The 9,155-nt window shown below is 36.2% G+C and overlaps 1 protein-coding gene across 3 annotated transcripts; it reads right to left on the reverse strand.

Annotated features, from left to right (window-relative positions):
• Window positions 1-335: 335 nt before the first annotated feature.
• On the reverse strand, window positions 336-9,016 carry METTL23 (methyltransferase 23, arginine). Of its 3 annotated transcripts, none has more exons than XM_083352980.1 (7): window positions 8,978-9,016; window positions 7,760-7,847; window positions 7,506-7,681; window positions 5,408-5,512; window positions 1,613-1,850; window positions 686-770; window positions 336-527 (listed from the first exon to the last, which is right to left on the reverse strand). In XM_083352980.1, the coding sequence occupies exons 3-7, from the start codon at window positions 7,614-7,616 to the stop codon at window positions 359-361; spliced, it is 708 nt and encodes a 235-aa protein (XP_083209106.1). In that variant the 5' UTR covers window positions 7,617-7,681; window positions 7,760-7,847; window positions 8,978-9,016; the 3' UTR covers window positions 336-358. The 3 variants fall into 3 exon arrangements, with proteins under 3 accessions (XP_083209106.1, XP_083209105.1, XP_083209107.1); XM_083352979.1 differs by lacking the exon at window positions 8,978-9,016 and adding an exon at window positions 8,667-8,912; XM_083352981.1 differs by lacking the exons at window positions 5,408-5,512; window positions 8,978-9,016 and having other exon boundaries at window positions 7,760-8,295.
• Window positions 9,017-9,155: the final 139 nt, after the last annotated feature.

Consider the following 9,155-nt stretch of genomic DNA (forward strand, 5'->3'; position numbering starts at 1 on the left):
CTGTTAGACTAGGACAGATCATATTAATTTGCAATTTAAATAACACTCATCCAGCAAATTCATTCCTATAAGTCCTATTTAATGGGACTTACTCCTATATAACAAAAGATTGTTTTTAAAACATTGTAGCCTCAAATCACATTTTTGGTATTCCTGTGAAATGCGTATATATCCTTAATTCAAAGGAAACATGCAGCAGAGTTAGTGTTGGCATGAACAATGAATAAAATTACTTCTTAAAAAATGCTGAGAAGCTGATTTGTATCCAGTGGTGGTCAGGCGACATGGAGCTATCAAATAAGCAATTGATACATTTTCATTAAAAATCCATTAGGAATGTTTCTAAGGTTTCAGTCCTTTATTTTTGTTTTTTGTTTTTTTTACTGATAACCATCATTTGAATAGTGTGCATCCCTGGAAGAGAAGATCCTGCAAGTTGTTCCTTGTTGGCTTCAAATGACTGCAATGGCACACATGTGCTTTCCATCTCCCATTTATATAGTAATCCTTCAATAGACCAGTTGGCACTGGGGGAAAAGCAAATTTTAAAAGCTTTGGGACAAGGTTGGATTTTCAATAGCATTTAGAAACTGAAAATTCTTAATAGCGAGCAACTTAGAGAGTTGGAATGAGCTAATTCTAGTGCCAAAGAACATAAATATGTGAAATCAATGAGTAACTATACCTTCTGACTTGGTAAGTAGTCCAAAATTGGGCATGAGGGTTCCTTTCCATTAAATAGTGCACTGTACTTATAACATCTTCAAAGTCTTAAAAAAAGTTAACATTTTGGTATGATTAGGAATAAATTATATATTGCTTTTACATTTCTTCAGTCCTGTGATTTTTGACCTTTAACTGTATTTTTAATGTCAAATTTCCAGTTAGTCTTCCCTATCCAACCCTACAACACTGTTTATTACACTGAACACGCAAAAGGGATTTTCAAATGCAGGTTTACAAATTTGGGGCAAGTTTTCCTAAATCACAAAGCATTTACAGTTTATCTGTAAAATAACAGGGACCTGAAAGTACCATCATAAAGAAGCACTTTTTAAAAAATCTACCTGGTAACTTGCTCATCAAAATAAGGGACCATCTTAACTCCAGCACAGAGATGATAAAATTCTATTTTCCACCATATTTCTATGGCTTTAAAAACTAGCTTGGTGTCATGGTAAAAGTGCTGAATTACAAGTATTTGAAATAATTCAGATCCATCTTTTGCTTGCTGTGGTATTGAAGCCAAATGTGGAATAAGTAGAAGAAAGAGTACTATGTGCACACTATAACTAAGCAAGCAGAGTTGGCTTCATAAAATTTAAACTGCAAGTTATCCCATTTTCAAATTTTACCAGTAGTAACAGGACATATAATTTATGCTGTAAATCCTTGAATAGTAATTGAAGTTATAAATGGCACCACAAAGATTTCTAAAAGCAACATCCTCTTAGAATTGCATACCCTTTTAAAATTGAGCAATTTGTTTCCCCATTAGCTTAGTTGATATAAGTAGGAACTACAAAGTCGTTTACAAAAAATAGTTTTTTTCATTGCCATTATTCACACACCTAGAATAGTTCCGACAATGAATATTAAGAGAACCACTTGCCTTCTGGTTCAAAAAATACATCGGATCCCAAAATAAGGTCAACTGGGGTTAAGGTCAATAGACTGGGTGATACATGACCCCAGGTAAGTCCTATGACACACATCCCAGAGAGGTTATTCATCTGGCAGCTTCTTTTGCAGTTGTCCAAACACTCAGAGAACTCTGCATTATCTGATAATGTTACTTGTGCTCCACATTTTGCTGCCACTATTCCAGGTAGGCTTACGCCTGCTCCAATCTGAACAAAATAAAACCTTATTTGTGACAACTAATACAAAGCACATTCATAGAATGTATTCAAATTGATTCCCCACCCACCTACGTTCGTTAGAATTGTCAAATGACATTACTAAGTTTTTGAAAATGTTTGCATTCTAAATAAGAGATCAAATTGCTTTTAATTATTCAAAAGAAAAACTTGGGCTAGAAAATACAACTTTATATCTGATACGCAGATTAATCTATCCAAGCCATTCAGGATCAGCATGAATGGTATATGGTTGAGATGGACAGTCCAAATTTCATGGTGATAACAGCCACTTAACATTTGGTCTGTTCTAGACTTCCGGTTTGTCACGCAGCTGCTATGGACGGCTGGGAGACTTGTTCTCCCCTGTCCAGTTTTGCATCACTGGGGGGCCCTGAAAAGGGCCAAAAGTCGCTCTGAAGAGATGACCAGCAAGGAGGGGTGCTTGCTGGATCGCAGGAGAGCCGCAATTCTCCCATTAGACCTGCCATTATGGCTTGTCCCTAGGCTGTGAACAGCCAAAGTCACATTTTCCACCAGGCAACTCTTAAAGCAGCGCAGAAGAGACTGGGTGATATCTACCTCTTTTACACCCTAATTACTTTCTGTACCTCCTTAAGCTGCTAAGCATTTTCTCCCCTGCGGTGAGGGAAGGGGGACTTCTGCCCTCCCTCCAGAAAGAGGGGTGACTAAATACCCAAATACCAGGGGCATATTAAATGTTGAAAAAATAACTGGATCCCAATTGGAACTTTATTTCTCAAAGCATGTGGATTGAAAGTTTTTTTATATCCTATTTTTCATTGTCTACTTCTGTTGTAAATCTGGATTCTTATGAAAAAAATTAAGAAAAACTGAAAAGATTAAGACAACTTTGGGACTCAAAGGGAAACTTTAAGAGGGGCCTGGCTGACTGTCCAGGGAAATAAGATACATAACATTGAGAGCTTTGAAACAACAGCTGTGAAAGGCTTTGTGTTCCCTATCTAGAAAAAAAACCTCTGTAAAGTCTTTAGTTTAAAATACTAACATGGAAGAAGACCAGGAACAAAATTTATTTATAGATGATGATCAACAAACTCTTGCTATGTTGAAAACAATCCAAATTCTTACCACAACCAATGAAATACTAAGAGGCTATGTGAAGGAACAATAAGACAGCCCAGATATTGAAAGCCCAAACTTTGACCACAATTAAAGAATCATCTATACAAAATACAATAGAAAAAATGAAACATTCAAGTACCATGACAATTAAACAAATATTGATATTTGAAAATCCAGAAAAGACTGACAACTTGGAAAAAGGAAAAGGTTTCTTATACAACTCAGAAGGAACTAGAGGATCTAGAAAAAGAACAGTTGGATAAGAAGACAATTCAGAACAACTACGTCGATGAAGAATAAAGAGACGACCCACTAGACCTACAAGTCCTCTCAAAAAAATGGCGATCGGATGGTTTTGCCAATATCAATTAATATACATGATATTACAAGGAGATTGGTTCGATGACCCAAAAACAAGGACATGGAAGATGATTTGGCAAAGGAAAAAAGGTAGAATAAGATTCAAGAAGAATGGAGTTTCGACCATCTTATTGAAATCTGAAACAGAATGTACTTAGATACGGTGTGTATGTTGAACACAAGACATTGTTATGAACTGAGATAAAGAAAAAAAATGGCCATTAAAATTTAGCAGTATAAATACTAATAGCTAATTTGAATATTGATTTGTGCATAAAGGTCATGTAAAGGTGAATAATGTAGATAAGCTAAAAACCTATTGTTGAAAGTAAAAAATAGGTCTATATGGAATGTTAAAAACAAAAATTATCAGTTTAAGCAAGAGATAGTAGATATAAAGAGGAAGAGAGGAAGCATTAAACATTGAAATAAAAATAAATTTTGATTACTACTTAAAAACAAAACTGAAAATTAGCAAAAAGGAAGGATATATTGTATCCTTGTTGACAGGGTGAGAAGTTAAGTAAACAGGATGTGTATTTTGAATATTAATTTTGTGAGAAATGGTGATAGATGAATTGGGAGTATACTAAAAATCTTGGCAATGATAAATATCAAACGTTAAATCTAAATGTTAGTGGAAATTAAAATTGAAAAATCTATTAGGTCATTGATTGTCTAAAAGATTGTATGTTAAAACAATTAGAATATGTGTAAACTAAAAACTATGGATATATTTAAGAAAGTTATTTTCTATGTGATGGATAGGATAAAACTTGTATTTTAATTTACAAATAGACAGTATATATGAAGGGAAAAAGAGAGGAAATATTTATGGTAGCAATTTGAAATCTGTACTAATGATATCTGCATGTAATTGAATTACTACTACCCAGCCACCACGTTGCTTTTCAAATATGTGAATATAATATTAGAAAATCAATACTATTTGTAAAAAAAACCATTTGGTCTGTTGTAAAATATCTGAGAAATTACAAATTTTAGGCAGGTTTTAATATTTTCAGATTCCTATATTCTTTTGATCTTTATACTTGCTATCATAGAAAGTGATAGCTGGACAACAGAAATGATTCTTCATGCCTTTATTGCATTGGAAAGTAAGTTATTACTTAATATTGTAGATTGAAAAAGTTGCTTAGAAATAACTTAATTCCAATCATAGAAGACATAAGATAGGCACAATGAAATGCAATCTTATTTTGAAACTTACATATAAACCTTTTATATACTTACATATGTACGTATGTGTATATGAGATATTGTGTGTTCTGTTTCTCTTTCTGCACACACAAAAATAGTCATTTGTTTAATACTATGGTTGAGTTGAGTTTAATTGAACTGAATACTTCAGTTGGCCAAGTGTGATTAGACACACAAGGAATTTATCACGGGTACCGAAGCACTCAGTGTACATTGCAAAGCAACAGAACAATACCAATAAAAGGGAGAGAAAAGAGGATAATAAGGATGAATAATACTACTACAACCACACTACATAAACATTAGCACTGTGAAAATTAGGTGTTCAGCAGAGTGATAGCACGAGGGGGAAAAAACCCCCGAGTAGCTGTTTTGGCATACAGTGTCCTATAGCACAGTCCAACTGAAACAAGTGACTTTACAACTACACCACCCTACAGTCCAGCAATTCGGGTGTTAGCAACTAGCTTGCATTTATGAAGGATGCAGCATCTTATTGGTCACAAGATCGCTTATTGGTCACAAGATCACTTAGTGACTGCTTTGCTTATTGACCAAGTTGCCAGTCCCCAACTATGGTTGCTAAACAAGAATTACCAGTAGTAAAATTTTTGCATCATATATTTTGGTGTAAATACAAGAATGTTACTGTTGATGAATAATCCTTCCATATAATTTTCATCTAACCATTCACATTTCATTTATCTAATTTATAATCCTTGTTTCTCTGTTCCCTCCAAAAAAAAGATCTATGGGTGAATGTACAATATTCATCCCAAGTTAATCCAACTGAACTTTTTTTCCTTCATGTTTAAGGCTCTAATTCCATGATAGCTGAATGAAAATAATGTGACATTTACCTCTAGTATTCTTTTGCCACAGACAAGTCTTCTATGAAACCAGATATACTGGGCCAAAACTACTGCGCAAGGCCAAACATACATACCATACTGAGGATCAAGAACCTAAAAAAAGATTGTGTTGAAAAATAAGATAGCATTAAAAGAATTTTTAAAATATTTAAATTATATATAGCTTTTTCCTGTTTTCTTAGGCTTCAAGTAGTTTCTAAAATAATTCTATTAATACTATTAATGTACTAGATGTCAAAAGGCTGTCTTATATTGTCTGTGCAAAAACATTTCAATGTTTGCAGCACTGACACTAGAACTGCATACAAATCGCAGGTCAAAGAAAGCTGGAATCTACTTGTATATTTGGAGCAATGAACATGCTGTATATTTTCTACTAGGTATCTGTTGAAAGAATTATTACTCATTGGAACACTTATATTTTGTAATCAATCTTTTCAAGATCGATTGAGACTATTTATGCAGCTATATATCTAAACAGGGCTTTTTTTGTCATAGAACACCCAGAACGGAGTTCCGACACCTTCTTTGGATGGAACCTTGTAGGGTAGGCAAGGCAGGTTGTGTGACATGTGTGAGTTCTGGCACTTTTTTTTTACAAAAAAAAACACTGTATCTAAGTACAATGAAATCAAATCAAATCAAATCCAGCATGTGAGCCTATTAAAAAAATGCAGACAGATGTACTTCCTCCTTCAAATCTTAGTGTATGGTTATAGGTTCACCCAGAAAGGACACCAAAGTTACTGTTTTATATTTGTGTGTGTGTGTGTGTGTGTGTGTATTGCCTAACAATTGACAAAAGAAATTTACACTAAACTTCTTAACCACTTCTATTTAGAAGCAAATAAACCATGTTTTTCTATCTGCCTAATCTTATTCAAGGCTTACAAAGACAGATACCAGTTCAGAATATGACTTTATGATAGATTCGATTTAGCTTTGGAAGAATGTAACATACGTAGTTACAAGAATGCCTGTTTTAATACAAATCATGGAACTGACATATTGCAGCGGTCAACATAATGAGTTTAAATGTATTTAAATGCCTTCTGCTCTCATTACATCAAAGTACTTACAGCTAATTTCAAAAGAAAAAAACATTACAGAAACGTCTGTTATATTCAGGGATTAATCTATAAAGTCAGGAAGCCAAATTATAAAGCATTAAGAGAGCAATATATATACATTGTTTCCTGCACACAAAGTGGCACACATTTCCTTATTAAAAAGTCAAATGTCAAAATATTATGAAGCTTTAACCCAACTAGGCATATCACTGAAATAAGACATGCTTGTGTACACAAAAATAAATTTGAGCATTAAGATTTTTTAAATTTTAACTTAAGAATTTTTAAATTCTTAAACCTAAGAAATTGTTGTACCCATTATTGAAAACATTCTTCACTCATTGATTTGTTGATCCTTACTTCAGTAATTCATAAATAAAGGCTATCAGGATAAGGCCTGAAGTCTCTTCAGGATTTATCAGACCACTAACAAGTGATAAAAATTGGGAAGTGATTCAATATAATTAACTATACCAAACTTTGAAATATTCTGGTAGCATGTTAATAAATCTGCAACCCTATGATCACTTGAAAATATGCCTCATTGCAGTCTAAAAGCTTTACATTGAAGAAGCATATAGGGTACCATACTGTTTCTATTGTCAGATTTGTATTTGAAACAGAATAGTCCTTTACTGACATTTTAAATTTGCCATCTCACTTGCAGAAATAAACAATTTAAGTTTTAATGTAAACTCATCAAAATAGTTTGAAAAACCAAAATCCAACTAGAACATGGACCCACTTTAGAAAAGTTGTAGGATGAAAACTTAAAAGAAACAATGTCCATCAAACTATTTTAAACCAATTTTCAGTACAGCATCTGTACCTGAAAAAATATTTCAAAATTATTCAAGAGCAATTTCTGTGAAATGCAAAGTTGTTAGATTATGTTTCAAGGTCCTGAGGTTGAAACCTTATTCAGCAAATAATAAGAACTGGATAGGTGGATAATGCCAAATCCAGTCTGAACATATGGCTGACTGGGTGACAAACCATAATCATAAAAATAGTACCTCAGGAATCATCACCACCAACTCCTGGGGGTGGTCATCCCAGTCTCCCTTTTCCTGATCCCTTCCAAACCGGTATTCCTTCACAGTCAAGTTGGACGCTATCTCGCACATGCCGGGTTTGGCAAAGGATCAATAGGACCCGATTGGCCATCCGCAGTCAGGCTCTTCCAGCACGTCTGCAGACGAGACAGCCAATTAACGTCTATTTCTAGTAAGGGTGGAATTATGAAAACAAGTATGGCGCCAACAGTTACCTTCCTTTTCCACTTTATCTGCAGTCAGAAGGATGTTTTTACGTCTCTCTCACGTAAAAATGGTTTATTCCTGCAGGGTAAATTGACCCTATTGAGAAATGTTAATAGAGCTTAATTTCACACTTTAGGACTCTTTACAGAGAGCTGAAGAAGCTTCTTGGATGAGAAGAGAAACGTCTTCAAAGAAAAACAAAGAAAGTCCAGTTGCCTTGTGAAAAAGCACCTTTGGAATAACTATGACCTGGATGACTGAGAATCTCCATAGAGACTCTTTACAGAGCAATCCATTCAGGCCACTTGAACTTAATTGCAAGCTAGTGTAATCTGAATTTCATATAATTATATTTAAAAATCAGAGTCCCGTATTCCACTAAACCAGTTTTTTTTAAAAAAAATCTACACTAGGGGGTCTTCAAACTTGGCCCTTTTATGACTTGTGGACTTCAGCGTGCCTGGCTGAGGAATTCTGGAAGTTGAAGTGCACAAGTCATAAAAAGGGCCAGTTTTGAAGACCCCTGTTCTACACCGATAAAAAAGGTAAAGGTTCCCCCGCACATGCGTGCTAGTCGTTTCTGACTCTAGGGGCCGGTGCTCATCTCCATTTCAAAGCTGAAGAGCCAGCGTTTGTCCGTGGTCATGTGGCCGGCATGACTAGACGCTAAAGGCGCACGGAACGCTGTTACCTTCCCACCGTAGTGGTCCCTATTTTTCTACTTGCATTTTTACGTGCTTTCGAACTGCTAGGTTGGCAGAAGCTGGGACGAGTAACAGGCACTCACTCTGTTATGCGGCACTCGGGATTCGACCTGCCAAACTACCGACCTTCTGATCGACAAGCTCAGCGTCCTAACCCACTGAGCACCGATATCTAGAGTCAAAACAGCGCCTCCCTGTTGCATGAACGAACTTCTCTGTGCAGTTCGAAACCACCGTCCTTCAGCGTGCGCTGCTAACCCGAAATAAAAGTCCAATATGTCAGTCAAGCTGCTGTTTATGCACACGACCTTGGAATTAAACCCGTGGAACAGAATAGCTTCTTGTGAAAGTGAACGAAAATATCATTACTTGAAAGAGCCCTCCCAACGGGCACCCCCTTCCACCCAGGCTGACCAACAATTATCTCAAATGCAGCTACACTGCAACAATCCGATCCTCGCTTCGGCGTTTGTTCCCTCTCTTCACCTGCCTTCCTGGACTACAAAGCACCCGCCAACCCACCTCGCAGCCCAGCAGCCCTAATTCGGGCGCTTTGCGGAGAGCCCGCCCCCGCCCTTCGCGTTGCGCAACAGCGACGCCTCTCGGTGGGGCCGTGACGTCCCAAGATGGCGCCGAAGCGCTTCCTCCTCCACTCCGCTGCCGCCCGCCTCTCTTTCCGCGGCTGGAAAGACCAATAAGA

The sequence above is a fragment of the Vipera ursinii genome (genome assembly GCF_947247035.1).
Source record: "Vipera ursinii genome assembly, chromosome: 2".
Taxonomy (NCBI): Eukaryota; Metazoa; Chordata; class Lepidosauria; order Squamata; family Viperidae; genus Vipera; species Vipera ursinii.

Excerpts from the sequence above, each read along its gene's own strand:
- METTL23 (XM_083352980.1), bottom strand. The coding sequence starts at position 7,616 with ATGTGCGAGATAGCGTCCAACTTGACTGTGAAGGAATACCGGTTTGGA. Across the intron at positions 1,851-5,407 it reads GTGGCAAAAGAATACTAGAG|ATTGGAGCAGGCGTAAGCCT; the intron begins GTAAATGTCACA and ends TATTTTGTTCAG. Across the intron at positions 771-1,612 it reads TGTATTTTTTGAACCAGAAG|ACTTTGAAGATGTTATAAGT; the intron begins GCAAGTGGTTCT and ends ACTTTTTTTAAG.